At 39.0% G+C, this 18,696-nt stretch overlaps 2 protein-coding genes and 1 long non-coding RNA gene across 3 annotated transcripts; all 3 read right to left on the bottom strand.

Moving 5' to 3' along the window:
• Positions 1-38: 38 nt before the first annotated feature.
• On the bottom strand, positions 39-3,887 carry LOC145420626 (ubiquitin carboxyl-terminal hydrolase 46-like). Its single transcript, XM_080290037.1, has 14 exons — positions 3,769-3,887; positions 3,536-3,664; positions 3,282-3,431; positions 2,997-3,137; positions 2,808-2,873; positions 2,579-2,710; positions 2,363-2,486; positions 2,128-2,279; positions 1,923-2,022; positions 1,736-1,812; positions 1,453-1,561; positions 1,299-1,356; positions 980-1,137; positions 39-900 (listed from the first exon to the last, which is right to left on the bottom strand). The coding sequence occupies exons 1-14, from the start codon at positions 3,885-3,887 to the stop codon at positions 883-885; spliced, it is 1,533 nt and encodes a 510-aa protein (XP_080146163.1). The 3' UTR covers positions 39-882.
• Positions 3,888-3,997: 110 nt separating this feature from the next.
• LOC145420720 (uncharacterized) lies at positions 3,998-5,798 on the bottom strand. The gene is made up of 6 exons (XM_080290230.1): positions 5,438-5,798; positions 5,024-5,079; positions 4,600-4,699; positions 4,407-4,490; positions 4,235-4,290; positions 3,998-4,130 (listed from the first exon to the last, which is right to left on the bottom strand). The coding sequence occupies exons 1-6, from the start codon at positions 5,462-5,464 to the stop codon at positions 3,998-4,000; spliced, it is 456 nt and encodes a 151-aa protein (XP_080146356.1). The 5' UTR covers positions 5,465-5,798.
• A 5,302-nt stretch (positions 5,799-11,100) lies between these two features.
• On the bottom strand, positions 11,101-12,459 carry LOC145420721 (uncharacterized). The gene is made up of 2 exons (XR_013902042.1): positions 12,235-12,459; positions 11,101-11,416 (listed from the first exon to the last, which is right to left on the bottom strand). It is a non-coding gene; the product is annotated as an uncharacterized LOC145420721 (long non-coding RNA).
• Between the last annotated feature and the right edge of the window lie 6,237 nt (positions 12,460-18,696).

Here is an 18,696-nt window from a genome sequence, read left to right on the forward strand (position 1 = left end):
ACTGAGACTCATTACAAATTTCACAAAACACAGTTGAATACTTAGTTAATTAGTTTTTATTAGTTATTTTTGTTTTTGTTGTTACGTTAATTTTAATAAAAAATAAATAAATAAGTAAATAATTGTCATGGTCCCCGTGCCTGCCCAGCCGGCCTCACAAGGCTACACTTGTGTTTTTTTTCTCTTTCTCCCCCTATCTCTCTGCCTGGGCGGAGCTCACAGCTGGCTCCCGCCCTTGGCTCTCACAGCTGTTGGCGATCAGCTGATTATCCGTCTTCTATTTGAGGCTGGGTCACAGATCCTCTCATCGCGGGATGATTGCGCTACTGACGTTAGTCTACCTTTCCAGCTCCCGTGGTCTTACACCTTTATGCCTTCGTGATTTGTGAGTGATATCTCCCTTTCCCTGTTCCAGCTTATCTTCCCGGACCTGTGACCTCCCCGCGGTACGAACGTGTGTGAGGACGTGAGCGAGCGTGAGAGAGAGAGAGCCTTCCCCTAATCCCCTGGAACCCTGAATTTCCCGTCACTGTATATATTATTGCACGGGTGTGTAAATAAATTGTGTTTTGAGACATCAACCTGCTCTGCGCTTGAGTCCCTGCTTTCAGCCCGTGACAATAATATCTTTATTTTATTTTATTATTAATTTATTTGTTGTTCCCAGAGAGCAAGCCAAACACTGGTCCTGACTATCTCTAGTAGTGGTGCACTACTAGTGAATGACCGGTGAATGTGGGGCGACGGTGGCAAGAAAAAACTCCCTCCTGGAGGAAGAAATCTTGGGAGGAACCAGGCTCTCTGGGAGGACCCTTCCTCCTAAGGGCAATACTTACCAGCGGTCTGAGACGACGGTTGTTCCTTCTCAGCACGATGATGGCTCTAACTTGCTTCCACACCCTGTTTTAGAATGAAGAGAAAAATGATTAACAAGGTAATAGGACATTTCAAAATTCTCTCAGCTGCTGTGTCTTCTTACGTTTCTCTTGTAAAACAGGATGTAGGCAGACTGCTGCTGTTCCTCAAAAACTGCCGATCCAGTTGTGTGGAGCACCCGTGCATCATTATAGGTGAGCCAATGATCTGATGTAGACTGTGGGCTCTCCTCAGGATGCACAGAATGACAGATGTAGTGTCCTAAGATCACATTAAGACAAATGAATCCAACTTCTAAAAGTCAACTGATTCAAGCAAACAGTGGTTTGGACTTAGTGCTTCTTAAAACATCAAAAGCTTTTGTGTGTGAGTCCTTCACTCAAAAGTAGCATTTTCTGTTTGTAACAAGTCAGTTGTTTTACCTGATTCTGTGCCACCATAGTGACTAATGATGCTTATGAGTTCATAACGGCCATCACCCTGAGAAGGAACAAATCCAAAGATCAGTTTCATAAAGTCTCACATCAGTGCGATAATTAAGCTGATTCTCTGAGATGTTCTGCAGTCTGTTTTTACCTGTTTGGATGACACCACCAAGTCCCTCTGCAGCCTGACGGGGTCATTCACCTTCTGAAGCTTGTGGGTTTTTGTAAAGCCAAACCTCTTCAGGTGAAAGATGAGAACTCTGGCAGAAAAGAAAAAAAAAACCCAAGGTACAAAATAAGAAGAATGAGTGTCAAACACAAACCGAAGATGGGAGAAAATGACTGCTCAAGTGTTGTCTTAAAAACTCTGATGTTTAGTGCGCCACAGTTTGGAAATCAGGTCAGTCGATCAATTCTGATGTGACCTTACTCACCTTGGCAGTGTATCAAAAGACTGCTTCACTTCCGAGGTCGTCCCTCCACAGTCACAGGTAAATTCGATTTTTTGTTCCTAAACAACGGCAAAGAGAAAACAGGCTTTATGGTAGAAAAAAAAATCACAACCTATGCGCACACACAAGATCAGTGATACTACATCTCTACTGGAATTTGTGATCTTACCTTCAAGTATGTCCCTAACATGTCCTCAACAGACCCCTCTGGAACCAGGTCAAGGGACAAGCTTGTAAATTCCTCCTGTTGTGATGACTGGTGACCGCAGCTACACATTTAAGGAGTAACGTAGTTAAAGTAACGATCAAGTAGGTGGAAAAGAGGTATATGAAAATGTTGCAATCAGCCCTGTGTTTCTGAAAGACTGGCTTACCTCTTGCATGTCCTCATGTTTTCCATTTTGAAAACATGATGGTCTTCTACTGGGCAGGTATAACTTCGGCCCAGGAGAGCTGCTTCCCTCTTCAGGTGAGGTGAGAGGCTTTTCACCTCATTGAGGAAAAAGGTTAGGAATTCATGAGCGTCCTGAAAGAAAAACACAGAGGAGATTTAGAACATAAACATTAGAAGGTAAAGCAAAAAACAAAATGTCCAAATAGCTGACGCACTTTCTGTGCACTGCCTTCGTATTCAGGAACCTGTTGGCTGAATGCCTTCTTAAAAGACATTAGGCGGCGTTTTTTAAGGTCATAATCTCTTGATTCATGACAGTTCCTGATGTTCATGAGCCTTCTGTAAAAAGGAAAGGGTAAACAGACATTTCTGGTGTTAGATATCTTTGTTCTTCAGGTTTCTGAAGAAAGTAGAAGGTTGACGTAGCGCACCTTAAGAGCCGAGCTTCTGGGACTGCTCTCCACAAAGTCTCCTGACGGCTGACATCTCTAATGAACTCCTCATTGTTGAAGAGGCTCTGCAGGCAGGAGTTCATGTAGCAGCTGTTTACAATGTTTGGAAACCTGCCACACATACACAAAGTTTACACTATCAGTGTAAAATAACTCATTTCCACTTTGACAAAGAGAGCTTTGGTCCTCGTGCACCACGTGTACTCACCCGAAGCGGTCCACAGTCTGAACTTTATTTTTCTTTTTTTTTCTATCCTTCAAATTTTTCCCTAAACTATTGCAAAAAGGTAAAAACACAAACACACAATTAGGAAAGATGTCAAGAAGCTAAGCAGTGTATGTGCATGTATGCATGAGCTTTGAAGTTTAAACATTTTGGAGGACGTTTTTCTCTTACATGTCAAGCACCTGCTCCAATCCATCCTCTTGTGCCAGAAACTCCATAAGCAAAGTGTCCCAACTCAGGTCTGATGGCTCACTATGTTCAGTGGTGTTTCTAACCTGGTTGGAACTTTCACCACATTCCTTATGGGTGCTGCTGCATGCAGAAAGAAGAAAGGAGTCAGGGATGCATAGCAAGCACAACAGGACAACAAACAAACATTGTCTCTCTGGAGAAAAGCATTCAAACATCTAATTCTTATTGTGATCAGCAATCGGCCAAAATATTAAAAGCACTTACCTGGGATTGTCTGTAGTTATGACCTGTACTAGGTCCTCTGAACTGTTCAGTGGAGGCTTGATGTCCAGTTCTTGGCCTTTTGTTTCTAGGCAGTCTTCTTTTGGTGGTGCTGCCTCAGCAAGTGTACAGTCCTGCTGCATGTTCTTTAATCTGCAAAAATATACAAATATATAGAAGATTAAGTATCAAATCTGCAACCAGAAGGATCCCAAAAGAATTTTTCTTTAAAGTGAGAAGATTAAAGTTTCCCTTACTTGTCACTCTTTTTATCAGGTTCCCCTGTTGTTTCTGGAGCAACCAGTTCTCGACCTTTTGTTTCTAGGCAGTCTTCTTTTGGTGGTGCTGCCTCGGCAGGAGTACAGTCCTGCTGCAGGTTCTTTAATCTGCAAAAATATACAAATATATAGAAGATTAAGTATCAAATCTGCAACCAGAAGGATCCCAAAAGATTTTTTCTTTAAAGTGAGAAGATTAAAGTTTCCCTTACTTGTCACTCTTTTTATCAGGTTCCCCTGTTGTTTCTGGAGCAACCAGTTCTCGACCTTTTGTTTCTAGGCAGTCTTCTTTTGGTGGTGCTGCCTCGGCAGGTGTACAGTCCTGCTGCATGTTCTTTAATCTGCAAAAATATACAAATATATAGAAGATTAAGTATCAAATCTGCAACCAGAAGGATCCCAAAAGAATTTTTCTTTAAAGTGAGAAGATTAAAGTTTCCCTTACTTGTCACTCTTTTTATCAGGTTCCCCTGTTGTTTCTGGAGCAACCAGTTCTCGACCTTTTGTTTCTAGGCAGTCTTCTTTTGGTGGTGCTGCCTTGGCAGGTGTACAGTCCTGCTGCATGTTCTTTAATCTGCAAAAATATACAAATATATAGAAGATTAAGTATCAAATCTGCAACCAGAAGGATCCCAAAAGATTTTTTCTTTAAAGTGAGAAGATTAAAGTTTCCCTTACTTGTCACTCTTTTTATCAGGTTCCCCTGTTGTTTCTGGAGCAACCTGATTTCTTCTCTGTAGAAAGAAACCAAAAGACAGGACATAGCTGTGTGCTTCATTGCTCTTAATTGCTCCCATTTCATTGTGATGAATAAATGCTTGATGATAGTGACTCTTTCCATAAAACATACCTTCCAGAATTTGAAAATAGACCAGCGGGACTTTTTCTGTGGCTTTACAGTGGGGGTCTCTGCCTCTGTATCGCTGTCAGTTTCCTGTAGAGAACGAACAAACATAATGTTATTAAAAAAGAAAAGTCACTTAAAATTAACAAATACATTTTAAGGAAAATATGCATTTCATATGTCTTCTGTAAAAGCAAACCGAGAAACAGCAGAAGAAGTGTCTCCATTTTATTTTCTTCTTCTTCTTTATACCATTTTCATGGTTAGGTGTTGTGGCAGCAACAGAAGCATCCGGGACGCTGATCGAGGACAAAAGTGTAAATGTTATTTTTCAAAGTGGAAATTTTTAACAAGGAGCGCATCCTGGATATTGCAAATAAAAAATAATAACTGTTATGAAATACCAAAATGAACAAAATCATGTATTTTGTACATTTACACTCTATATTTTCAACTAATCTCTGAATCGATATAAATAATAGACAAAACTAGAAGTAGTAAAAACGATATAAACACACAAGGCGGAAGAAAAACAACAATAAAAGGGAAATAAAACAGCTCACACTAAACCACTGCTATAAATATCTCCGGCAACATTGGATTAAAGAGTCACATTTCTTTACCTCTGTTGAGACGTAGAAGGAATTTCCTTCTCTGCCACGTTTTGGTTTTTTGATCTCTGTTTAGAAAGAAGAAAACCAACATCAGTAATGGCATAAAACAAACATTCCAAGGGAGGCTCTACATGAAAAGTGTCCAGTTAGAAAATTTGGTATTATTTTAGATTATTTATCAATTTAGTGAGCTATCGACTCATGAAGTGGACCGATATGAATATGTTTAAATAAATTAAAAACAATTTATTCATGCCTCAATTTGAGTTTTAAAGTTTATGGTATGAAATACAAAATACTTCATTTGGTTCAAAATTCAGTTTTTACAAAAATCATCTATGAAGCTCCATTAAAAGCTTCAAAATGCTTATTTACTGTAAGAAAATATACAGAGAAATGTGCTACAAGTCTCGTCAAACTTACCTTTCTGAGAAAAAAGCGTTTGAACATCTTTGAACCTAATTTGATCGCAGTGAAAATCTTCTGTGCTATGCAAAAGTTCAACTGAAAACAAGTTCAATAGTTGTATATTTATAAGCTTTCAGCATAGAATGTTCATACCCTGAACATATGTCATCATAATGTATGGGGCTAGTTTGCATATTTTGGAATGTATGCTCATTGGAACTGTGTGGTACTCGTCTCCAAGCAACCCCACTGTACATGCTTGAAATGTACAGTGCAATGTGCAAAAAATTGCAAAAATAAACAAGACAAGACAGTGCAATGGATATGTGCAAAATGCTGAGTATTGTGCAAAAGTAACTTGGTGTGTGTGTGTGTGTGTGTGTGTGTGTGTGTGTGTGTGTGTGTGTGTGTGGGGAGCAGGGCGATATGACCAAAAATATTTATCACGATATACATTTGAAAATTTGCGATAACGATATAACTGACGATATAACTGACACTAGACAAAATACTTTACAACATGTTCAGCCATGAGTGTATTTGATGACTTACCAGCAGTTTCTGCTTCTGTTTATGTGACATTATGTACAAGTGGTAGTTCGCTAGCATAACAGATTTGTTTACTAATTAGCTTCTAGGAGAGAGATTCGTTGTTATCGTGTTGTTGATTCTGTGCTCCGTGTAACAGATGATAAACCAATGTACAGTTGCCTTCAGTGCATAGTTGTATGCGGTGTGTTAATGCATAATGTCTGACTTTAAGTTTATGTAACCAGGCTGAAGTATAATGTCAGCTTATTTAGCTATATACTGTACTTGAGTACACCTCAGTTGTATCTTTATGTTTATTATGTAATCTGATTCCTAATTGATTGTATTATTATGCTTTGTCTGCAGAAACCACACATACACACACACACACTCTATCTCGCCCAGCTGCGGGCACATTCTCAATTGAAAATACAAAGAATGACAACTTTATTCCTGGACTCTGCCTGTTTGTTCCTCTCACATCTGAACATTTGCAAGTGTCCTGACCCGACACTCTGAAGTGATTGCTGCCAGCTCAGATTTCTTTAACCCTTCTGAACACCTATGGTACAAATTTGAGCAAACTAGGTGACTTCCTTCCTGTCACCAAGTTGTAACATTCACAAGATTTTCAGAAAACTTGACCTTTGACCTTGAGGTCAAGGTCACTGATATTCAAACTGAATATCAGTAGATGCACCATTGGTATTAATTCAAAATCCTATGCCTCTTGTTCTGGAGTTATTATCTTGACCAAGCTGAGTATACAATTATGAAAGAATTATTTTCCATTTTATTTCACTATCTGTAAATACGGCAAATAAACAGTATTTGTGACAATTACTAGTAAAGCGGTTAGTGAGAATCCACATCTGATTACAGTATAATACACTGCTTATTTATGTAAAATCATCATCAATAAATGTGTTCAAAACAGAAGCTACACTGGCTTTAAAAGTTTTTGTTAACTCTGGCTAGGGCTAGGGCATATCATACCGTTCACAGTAATACTGGTATGATGTTGGGCAACAACAAGAAAATGAAATATCGCGATTAGGGATGGGTACCGGTGTTCTGACATAAACGGTAGTAACCAGACCGAAAAGCAGCGCACATTTCGGTGCTTTATTTTGGTGCTTTTTTTTCCTGAGCTGTGATACACTTCTAGCCAATCATTTTACGTTTCCGAGGATAGTAGGCGGGGCCAGGTACGTACGTTCTTTTATGCAGAGCTACAGATTAAAAATGTCCAAGGCGAAGCGGTCAAAAGTCTGGCTGTACTTCATAGCAAAATATGCAAACTCAGCAGCCTGCAACAAGTGCTTTAAGCTGATACTGTGATACTGTCAAAGGAAGTAACACCTCGAATCCGATGAAACACCTGGCGACGCGTAGCGTTTTTTTTTTAAAAGCCGAGAAATGCGCCGTATTTGATGGCAGCAGCAGCCGTTCTTCTCTGCGTGAGTAGCTTAATGTTGTTTGTGTGTAATTTACGTTGAGTAGGCTAACCACGTTATTACATTAATGCATGTAAGGTGAACTAGCAAACATCATCATAGCTACATGCGGCTGTCTTCTTGGTTGATGGCAGATACTCCCTTCACCCTGGCCAAAAAGGCTAAAATGACCAAAGAAAAAGAGGGAAACAGCTAAACATGAGAGGTTTTTGGACAAGGTTTGTATTTTTTCCATTGTTTAAGCACTGCTTCCAGCTAAGAGTGATACCATATATGCCCCAAAGCTGCAGAAAAGGCTAACATTGTTATCTTTTTACAAAAAACCAGCTGAATATGAGAGGTTTTTGGACCAATTTTGTGTTCTCCATTCTTTAAGCACCGGTTTGAGCACCGTTTGAGCACCGGCACCGTTTCAAAAGTACCGATTTGGCACCGGTATCAGATAAAACCTAAACGATACCCACCCCTAATCGCGATAGAATATGGGTAAAACGCGCATGCGCAGTACCTTTGTTTTCATACGCACATGGTGGAAAAAGCGTGCTGGCGACGGAGAATGAGAAGGGCGAAAGTGGATCGCTGAATGAAACGGATGAACCAGAATTGGTTTGTAAAAATGCTGCAACCTCAGTGGTGTGGAACTGGTTTAGCTTTCGTCCATCAGATACACAACAAAGCACATTTTTGGTAGAGCATGCTAGCAGGCCGTCGTTATTACCGTGTTTTTTGGAAAATACGGCACACTTAAAATCAATCCTTTGATTTTTCTAAAAATCGACAGTGCCCCTTATAATCCCGTGTGCCTTATGTATGAATCCTGGTTGTGTTTACTGACCTCGAAACGATTTTATTTGCACTGTTACATTTTTATATAGCTTTAATGCACATAAAAAACAGCTGCTTGTTTAAGTGAACATACATTGATTGGGTTTCTTTTGCACTAATAAAGTCGTGGAGTTGTAAAGTATTTTGTCTCGCGTCAATTATATCATCAGTTATATCGTTCAAGGGTTCAAGGGGGTTCAAGGTTCTTTATTTGTCACATGCATAGTTATACAAGTATAACACACAGTGAAATGTAGCCTGACACGCTCCTCGACATGTGCAAAAATTGGGGGGGGGGGTGTAGAGGAAGAACATTATATATATATATATATATATATATATATACATATAGTATGTGCAGTAGTAGCAGCAAGCAGGTGAATTCTGTACATTAATATGAATAGACATCTGACTATTTTACAGGATAGACAACATAAACATATTTAAAATTAAAGGAATTGAAATGTACATTGTGCCTTGGTTTAGAGTGTCTGGAAGAGAGTCCTGTCTCAGTCAATTATAGATGATGTGAGAGGGCGGGTGTGTGTGTTTAGGGCACGGATGGCTTGGGGATAGAAGCTCATTATCGCAAATCTTCAAATGTATATTGTGATAAATATTTTTGGTCATATCGCCCTGCTCTAACTCGGACTACCTGTCCGCTCTTACCTGTTTCTTTTGCTCTCTCTGCTGTCTTCATCCTACATCCAACTTTACAGCTATTGTTTGGGATGATATGATGAAACTGAAGGGTGGCTGGGCACCTGGAAAAAAAAAAAAGAGGTTGGATGAGGCTGCAGCTCGTGTCCCAGCCTTACTGGCATTGCCCCTCAAACCTGCTGCACCACCCCTTCCCTGCAGAAATGACAAGAAAAGAAATGACAAATGATGGGTCTCTGATGGGCAAAGACAGACAGACAGACAAAGTCCCTAGAGACACAATTTCAGTCAGTTCTATGCCAAGTTGTTGTGAATAAGGGTAAGTATGGAATTGAGTGCCTTTTTTATGTTTGAATAATTCATGCTGGTGTTACAGGGCTTAGTAAACAAAAACTAATTTTGATGAAAGAAGCCAAGTACAAGGACCTCAAAAAAGCCTACAATGAGGTGTGCCTATTGGAGAAAAAATACAAAGAAAGTCAGGTTGGCTCAAAGCATTTGTACAGTACTGTATCCGAGGAAATCGATGATATTAAAGCCAAGTTCATAGAAACTTTATATAGCTTACAGTGAAATTATCAAAGAAACCTCAGCTACTTACCTGCTTTTGACTAACAGTTCTCTGAGTTTTGCTTCAAAGAAAGTTTTTTGGTTTATTTCAGCTGTTTTCAATTGATATTGACTTTGTTAGTTAAACATTGTTAACCTGCTTTCAGTGTGTCCTGTACACGAGTCCTCTTAGCAAACCATGACATAGGGCTGCTCGATTATGGCAAAAATGATAATCACGATTATTTTCACTGAAATTGAGATCTCGATTATTTGACGATATTTATTTAACCCTTTAAGACCTACTATAGAACCAAGTCCGCCAGAGCTTATATTATTTTTTTACATGTTGTAGTGCCATTTGTGGGAGCATTTCAAGTTGCTATACAACTGTTATAGCCCATATTTTAATAATATGTACGCATTAAGTCCATAGTAACTACATTAATTGCAAAAAAGTGCAATAAACTACAAAAAAAAAATTGAAAATCGTTTTTGTTTGTTTTTTACATATATTTCTACTTGGAGAAATTTAAGAGGCTTATCCCTCAAAACTTTAAATACAAAAAAGTTGCAAAAAATAGTTTACAACAACAGGAAATTTATTTTGAGTGTCTTCAAAGTTTTATTTTGGAGATACAGCAATTTTTATATACACTGCAGGAAAAACGAAAAAACAATCCTATGATGCAAATTTGCAAAGAAAACAGCAGGTGCATCAAAATAAACTATTTCCAGCAGCGCAATTCGAGTTCTAAGCATCCCAGGAACTATTCCGAAGAGTCAAACATGACCAGTATAGGCTTTTAAGGCCTACAAGTAAAAAACTACATTTTCCGCGAAAATGATGTCACTTCCGGTTTCGGCCAGGGAATGGCGGACATGTGATCGTTCGCGCTGACGTCTGTTTCACTGTGGGAAGTGTTACGAACAGCTGATCGGATCGGCAAAGCCTGTTTCTGGAATATTGTGTTTTTGTTCCTGCAAGCGCTTTTTATGCAGTTTTTGCAAAGCTTTATGTGGAAGGAAACCGTGACCGAGGACAAGCTGATGGCATCAGATGTAAGTACAACTCCTCTGGTTTCATATGTAAAACAAATTATTGCGCTAGCTTACACGGTTCAGGTTCTACAGGGATTTAAAAATAGTTACGCAAAACGGAGCGTGCTGCTCTGACCGGCTTTAAAGGGTTAACAATGACTTTAAAAAATAATATAAAATAGTGTGCAACACCACTGAAGTTTTTTTTTTTTTAACCTCTCTTTTCAACCAACAGCAGTCACTCTCCTCTCCAAATAACTTCTGCTTAGCTTTCCGAGCTTCCCTCGGGTCCTCTTAATCAGCGGTCTCCAACCTTTTTTGCGCCACGGACTGGTTTATGCCCGACAATATTTTCACGGACCGGCCTTTAAGGTGTCGCGGATAAATGAGGGAGGGGCTAATAATCGGCTCAGTCATTTTTAATGATCGTTGAAAGCCCAGATCGTAATCGTGATTAAAATTCGATTAATTGAGCAGCCCTACCATGACATAATATCTTTTTGGAGCTGATGAAGCTAAGCTAAAAACTATGGAGGACCACAAGAGCCACGCGCATCGAAATAAAGAATTCTGTGCTTAAATATTGAATTGTAGAATAAATTCTCCATTTGTAAATTCATTTTTGAATTCCAATTTAATAAATTGCATTTCAAAATCCATTTTTGATTCCTGTTCGCTCAGGGATTAACCTTTGGATTAGCTGTTGGATTAACAACTTCATTTTAAAAATACTGCAGCTATTCAAATTTGCCACACTGTGGGATGTAAGGAGCTCTCTGATTGGTCCATCTCTGAGGCCGTCTCTCCTGCATGAAGTCCAGGCGCTGGTTTTCCAGTGTGTGCATCTGTCACACCATCAATGGCTGCAGTATGGAACAGATGTGGGTGTGTCCTCATCTCCCAGAGGAGTCCAAATCATCATCAAACAGCCCTACAGACAAAAACAAGAGGAAATATAAACAACCAGACTATCAGCAGTGATTTAACTACTTTAAGATCTCTGAGAAAATCATTTACAGTATATATCACTGAATTTAAGGCCTTTAAAATCACAGAGCATACAGAAAAAAGTACTAAACTGAATCAATTTCGGCTTTCGTTTTTCATGATGTATATTGTATTAATAATTAAATTTCATTATCTGTGTCTTTACCACACATTTGCCACACAGGTTTAGATACTGTAGGTTAAGTGAATGCTTAAATTGCACTGATTAGAATATACTGGACATTCAAAGCTAAGATTCAGCGCACTGTGTTAGAGGCTGGGATTTGATGAATTTATCATATATACAACCTTTGATCATCATTTATGTCCAGTTGAGAATGAATCTGTGCACTCACATGTTAAATGAACTGAAATCAGTAGTGTGATCTCCAGTCTTGATATAAGGAATGAGAGAACTGACAGCTGTTATTTTAATCCGCCTGTCTCAGTTGTTTTAACTCTAAGTATCATAAAGTAATGTGGTAACATCTGGACTGACGAGTTTACTGTCAGCATTTTAATCGCTAGTTTAAAGGCTGTAGGCTGCAGCCATTGCTCTAACACTGTATAAACGTAACAGGCCTCAGTGCTGGTTCTAATAGTCTGAGCTGCTTTCAGCTTTATTTGTGAAGAGCACAGCAGCTTACAAAATCACGTAGCTAGCTCGTACAGCTGCCACGTAAAAATTTCATAAGCTAAGATGACCTTAAAATAATGGGGCTAAGTGCGGTGATGCTAGCGTTAGCCATGTTAGCACGTTACCTTCAACAGGTGGTCAGACTGCATAAACAGGCACTCAGTCAGAGGTTGCGCTCTTCATTTTGCTGCAGGGTCCCTTCATTCTTCACATATCCGTGTTGAGCCGAGTGTAAATCCCGAGGCTGAACGGCCTTTGTACAAGTACACACGCTTAGCATGGCGAAGCTATGAGCTAGAAAAATCCAGGCAGACAGCCTGTGTCTGTCCAACCAATCAGAGAGCTCCTTACATCCCACGGTGTGGCTAATTTGAATAGCCACAGTATTTTTAAAATGAAGTTGTTGATCCAACAGCTAATCCAAAAATTAATCCTGAGCGAACAGGAAAGGGAAATGGATTTTGAAATGCAGTTTATTAAAGTGCAATTGGAAAAAGGGTTTTGAAATGAAGTTTATTACATTGGAATTCAAAAAGGTTTTTTGAAATGAAGTTTTTAAAAAGTATTTTAAAAATCAGTTAATTAAATTGGAATTCAAAAATGAATTTACAAATGGAGAATTTATTCTACAATTCATTATTTTGGCTCTTGTGGTCCTCCATAAAAAACAGTCATCATGTAGCAGGAAGCATGAAGTTAAAATCTTGTAAGTGGTACAATAAAGTTTTCATCCTGAAGTGATATCATTGTTCCAGGATAAATGTCTTGTCTGAACAAAAGTTGCCACTAGTCAGGGAGATGCTAACCAGGTGCTGGGTTAGTTCAAATCCAGCCTAGAGCATTTCTATGTGAGATTTGCATGTTCTCCCTGTGCCTGTTTGCTCTGTGTTCTCTGGTTTCCTCCTACACTTAAAAAATTATTTACAGGTTAGGTAACTGTTCATTCTAAATTGGATGTAGGCGTTCAATGCTTGTCTGTCTCGCTGTTTTATCTCTGTGACATGTGTACCGGGCTTGCCCCATGACATCTAGGTTAGGCTACAGCTACTCTGTGGGGGAAAATGAATGGATGGTCTCGTCTAAGTCATGTACCCAGATTAATTTTGGGGTAAATTATATAATGCTATTGTTTTTCTCAAATTATGGAGCCAAGAATCATAAGGATGATCACCATGTTAAAACTGAGGCTTCAGACCACATTACATAGGTGGTCCATTTTATTATACAGTATTTAGTTCAGCCACAGTTAAACAGAGATGACAGATCACATCAGATTTTCCTCAGTCCAGCATATCACTGATTTATAAAGCTTTACTGAATGATTTCTCAGCATAAAATTATTTATTACAACATAAATGTTTATGCCACTCTGTCTAAAGATCATTTGCGCCAGACTGGATCCGGTTACAGGCTTCCCAGGTGAGAGTTCTTGTCAAAAATTTCTAAAAAGAGCTAGAATGTCACCAATACGCTCTTCTACATCTCCCTCCCTACTTTATACATAGCGGACAGATGGAACTAGGCTATCGGTTTGCTAAAGTTAGCCACGCAATTAGTTCACACACTAATTAGCTGTGAGAGGCAGAGGCACACCAGATTTCCCCAGTGTCTAAAACCCGTTTCCCAGCCTGAAAAAGAGTAAATGAGGTCCTGGCAAAGACAGCAGAAAATATCCAGAAAGAAAAACATGGCAGCTCATACAACAACATTTATCAAAGAGTGGCGTTGTTATGGGAAATGTGAATGGAAATTTTAATCCTTCTTTGTGGGAGAAACAAATATTCCACATTGCCTAATCAGGAGTAACTCAAACATCTATATCTGTTTTATATAATATCATAATATATATATCAGGGGGAGAAAAAGAAAGAATTTAGATGGTGTCTAAACTTTCCATGAACCCTCCCCCACTTTTGTTTATCACCAAATAATCTTGTAAAAATTAGACCATCTTAGGGCTTTAATTTCATGTAAATATCTCTCATCCTGCCCTCCTTGCTGCTGGGATGAACTGTGGTTTCACTTTAGGGCCAGGGGTTCTTTAAAAAGCCAAATTCCCACATGCTTCTATTTGTTTTTACTGCTAGCCAAATGTTTTACTTCACTGGAAAGAGAAAATAATGTCTGGTGAGTGTTCCTGCAATGTGTGGGCATGTGTGGAAGCACATGTGTATGAGTGTATACTGAGGGGAAACTGCACGCCCGAGAATGTGGAAGAAATACAAAACAATTAAAGCTCTGTTAAGAGAGTGCAGTGCTGGCAGGCATCTCATATCAGGTGCAGCAGAGACCCAACAATGGAATGCTCTGAGGTGGTGAGCAGATCGATGTCAGACGTCTCACTTGTCATGAAAAAGGCCCAGATGCTTCACTTGATGGACAGTCTGGACACATTAGCCATTCAAAATAGACACAAGTCATGAGAAGGTCAACTTGATGCCTTCAACCTTGCATGAAATCCCTGCAATTTCCCTGCAAAGTCTTTGATGAGAATCATTACTGTTTGCTCTGATTTTTTTCTGGCCTGGTTCACTGATCAGGTCACGCAGTAAGAGCCAGTTTTATCATTTCTATTTATGGTAATGCCTCCAACTAGCACAGCTATAGTCTTTAAACCAAATCTCATTTTCATCAATGGCATCATCTCAAAGCACATTACTTTTCAGTTTCAACATTTGACAAAAGTAGCAGAAATCACACATTTTCATCATCTGGGCCTTTTGTTTTAGGCAAAGAAGGAGGGAAATATTTGAAGCTTCCCATTCCAGGGAACATTTTGTAACAATCAGGTTTCTGAGCAGTGTCCAGCAGACTTCACATTGTTTCTCTAAGGGGGAGAAAAAAATTCTCTGGCATCATATGAAAGCGGGGGAGGCCTGATTGGAACATTAGCTATTCATGCACTTGTACTTCCCTGGGGGGACGGGATCGGGAATCCCACCCATTTACCAGAAAACGAGAACGTCTCAAGGAAACTGATCCCGATCTGATGGATCTGGGTGGAGCTCTGTTAAGCTGTTTTTCCTTTCACTTTTAGACCAAATCTTTTTCAGAATGTAATATTCTAAAAAGAAAAAAAAATACTTCTTTCTTTTTAAGATATTTAGCTGAAACTCCTTTACAGAGCTGACTGACAGTTGACTGACAAGTCAAAATTTAAATTAAAAGAGAGAAAAAAAGTTCAAATCTAGTTCTTTTCCCTTCTTGATTTTTTTTGTATGATCATTTTCATCTACAAAAACCTAATTAACCAGCCGATACATTAAATAGTCTGTGAAGACAAATACAAACAAAGCATATATTTAGTATTTATTCTGTTTCTATCCCACACATCAAGCGAGCACAGAGTAAAATGAACATTCATTCAGGGTTGGGCTCTGGATGTACCTCTGTTTCTCTTTTTGGTACTGCGCATGTTTGCATGCATACGAGTTAATCGGGGCATTTACTGTATCCTTCTTCAGTTGCTTGCTTGTGAGTTGTTCATCATTCAGTTTTGTAGTCAGTAACTGAAAAGCATGCTCTGTTGTGTTGAGATCAGGTGACCCACTTGGTCACTGAAGAATATATCATTTCTTTGTCTTGAGAAACTCCTGCTTTTGCGGTATGCTTTGGATTGTTATCCATTTGCAATGTGAAGAGTTGTGTTCTGTTTTGCAGCATTTAGCTGAATGTGAGCAGAGTATAACTCTGTACATGTCACAATTCATCGTTCACATCATCAACGGCTGTTTTATCCTCTTTGCAGACCTCTTTCCATTCATGAAGCCTTCTAGATTGTAAACTATGATATGTTTAGCTCCTATAAAGCATTCTTGATTTGTTGTGAAGCAGTTTTCCTTAACCATGGAAATAATTCTGTCATCATCCACGTCTGAGGTATTTCAGTCCTTCTGGTGTTGCTGAGCTGACCACTTCTTTTTAAGAATGTAGAAGATTGCTGATTTGGCCGCTACTGAATCTTCCAATGAATAGCCATGAAATGCAAGTTCAATATGTGGAATCACCTCCATTTCTTTTATCTGCCTAATTTGTCATGGAATAATGAGAGAAATTGCCCCTTTTGCCGTGAATTGTCTAATTACATGTTAGCCTCTGAAAAATGGGCCCTATGTCTAAAAATGGCCATATATTTCTGGCCCATTTACACCAATGAGGTGCCATAAATAGTGTAGGAATTCTGTGTGTCAAAGACCCTGAACCCTACAAGGCCCTAAGGACTGAAGGCATGCGTGAGCCACTACCTCGTAACTTTCCTTTTTCTTCAGTGACAGAGAGCCTATTTATGCCCACATTTTGAGAATAAATCACATTTGGGAAACATTTTCATGAAACTTTTTCTTCCTTTATGAGCAGTGATGATAGCGGCCTCTCTGAAGGCATATGCAGACGAATCCAGAGTTTGTGTTCAGATTGTTTGTGCAAATCCAAGCCAGTGAGAGATAAGGACAGAGACAGAACGGCTGAGACAAATGTGCGTCCACATAATCCACGTAACTGTTTTACCTAGACTGAATTCTAGACAGATAGATGAATGAACAAGGTGCCAGAAAGTCCCAAGGTTTTGAAAACTGATATTATCACCACCACCTTACTTGATAAACCTCAGCCACCTAATGCTCAAGGTAAACAAAATCAGCCTTCAGGAATTTCCCCGTTCCCATAAACTTATTATTCAAACCAGATCAAATCCACTTTTTTGTTTCTTCCTCTTTTATTTTTTGTTTTTTAATTTTAATTTTCATAGTTTCTTTGTGGTTTACTTGCAATTAGTGCGCTACCAATCCGTTAACATAAGCCACATACAAATGCTATGTTAATTGATACATTTATATACTGTTGTAAAGAGGGGTTCAGCCACGGTCAGACATCTGAAGGGTCAGGGGGTTGTTGCAAGTAAGTTTCTGTTAAACCTCCAAGAGTGATTCTATTTTCTGAGGCACCTCTGACACTCATCTAGACCTCAACAATGCCCCCTTTCTCCTGTCTGCCTCACGCTTGGCTGGCCTCTCTGAATACGACCCAGGGTGAAATAATCCATACTCCTGATCCCCCACACAGCACTTACATAAAGAGCACCCACCTAACCACAAATGCAAAGCTACACATTTTAGTCCTTAAATGTTTTTAGGAGCTCATTGAAACACATGCATAACCTGTATAGAGTTGGCAGCCGCCTGCAACTTTAAACCTCAACAAACTATAATTGAGAATTCACATTTGCAAAGGACAATAAATAAAGCACACATAAAAAACGAGTTGGTGCACATAAAAGATGCAGAAAAAGTGTATCTCAACCTTCCTAGCTTCCACAGAAGTGTATGGAAAACTTAGCTAAAAGCGCCATCATGTGGAAATGTTTGGAAATACACAGGCTTTACCATCAACAATTTCAGCATTACACACACACACACACACACACACACACACACACACACACACACACACACACACACACACACACACACACACACAAAGAGATAGATAGATAGACCATAGTATCTAGTTTCTTTGGATTATTGTAAAGTAAAAAAATAAATAAATAAAGGTGAGGGTGCATTAGCGCACGCAGCATGGGTGTCTTACACATCTGTGATGTTTCATTCAGATGACATTATCAAGCCACTTTCTGCATGCATTACATTTTTATGGCTCCAGAGTAAGGATCCGGGTGCTCTGGAGCATTATATGAAATGCCAAAGGAGACCTGAAACTCCTGAGCAGCTGAAATCTTACACCAAGCAAGAATGAGAAAACATGTTACTGTCAAAAATAGAGCTTAGTATTTCGCATTAACAGTTACAGAAGGGTTTCAACATTTCATATGCTGTCCCATTTTAAATATAGGGATCACCGGAATTTGAAATCATTGCATTAAATTTCCACAAACCATTATGATTTTACACGGTCCCAGCATGTTTTGAAAATGTGGTTGTGAATGAAGAAATGAACTAAAATAAACTGCAACATGTTCATCATGATGTTGCCTCTGAAAAGTAAAAGGTATCTGTCCTTTACAACTAAATGTTCTGCGTTGATAACGTACAGCAGGGTTTAGCCCTAAATAGCACCATTGTGGGCATCATAGCACAGAGGGAGTGAGTTAGGAGGAGGGCAGGCCTGCTGCACTCTGGCTGGGATCCATACTTAACACATAATCTATATTATCTTTAGTCTGCATGTTGACACATTCCGGATACGCTCAGTAAATAACCACAGAGACAAGTAAGACTTCATTTTCTTGTATTTCGCTGATGGGAAATTTTTAAAGTTTATTGATATGTTTTGTTGAATACTATAATGAATACTTTGCTTGATTTTTGTTTTATTGATCGGTTTTTGTCTGGTTTTGTCTCTTCGTGCTTTAGTGAAGAACTGATGAGGGTCTTTTTCCTCCTGATCTGTCATACCAGTATTTTTTTGTGAGCTTTTGCTTTGAAAAATTAAATCTGCCACCTCATAAATACGAAGCAATATTTTTTGAGTAAAACGCAACTCAGATATTCAAATACATGAAATTAAAGGTTTATTTATTCAAATAATTGATCATTAAGGCAACTGTACTTGGCATAAACTGTATGTGTACA

Source organism: Astatotilapia calliptera, chromosome 15 (assembly GCF_964374335.1).
Source record: "Astatotilapia calliptera chromosome 15, fAstCal68.1, whole genome shotgun sequence".
Lineage (NCBI taxonomy): Eukaryota > Metazoa > Chordata > Actinopteri > Cichliformes > Cichlidae > Astatotilapia > Astatotilapia calliptera.

Excerpts from the sequence above, each read along its gene's own strand:
- LOC145420720 (XM_080290230.1), bottom strand. The coding sequence starts at position 5,464 with ATGTTCAAACGCTTTTTTCTCAGAAAG. Across the intron at positions 5,080-5,437 it reads AACGCTTTTTTCTCAGAAAG|AGATCAAAAAACCAAAACGT; the intron begins GTAAGTTTGACG and ends CTTTCTAAACAG. Across the intron at positions 4,700-5,023 it reads CCTTCTACGTCTCAACAGAG|CGTCCCGGATGCTTCTGTTG; the intron begins GTAAAGAAATGT and ends GTCCTCGATCAG.
- LOC145420626 (XM_080290037.1), bottom strand. The coding sequence starts at position 3,887 with ATGCAGCAGGACTGTACACCTGCCGAGGCAGCACCACCAAAAGAAGAC. Across the intron at positions 3,432-3,535 it reads CCTGATAAAAAGAGTGACAA|ATTAAAGAACATGCAGCAGG; the intron begins GTAAGGGAAACT and ends ATATTTTTGCAG. Across the intron at positions 2,874-2,996 it reads TTGGAGCAGGTGCTTGACAT|TTTAGGGAAAAATTTGAAGG; the intron begins GTAAGAGAAAAA and ends TTTTTGCAATAG.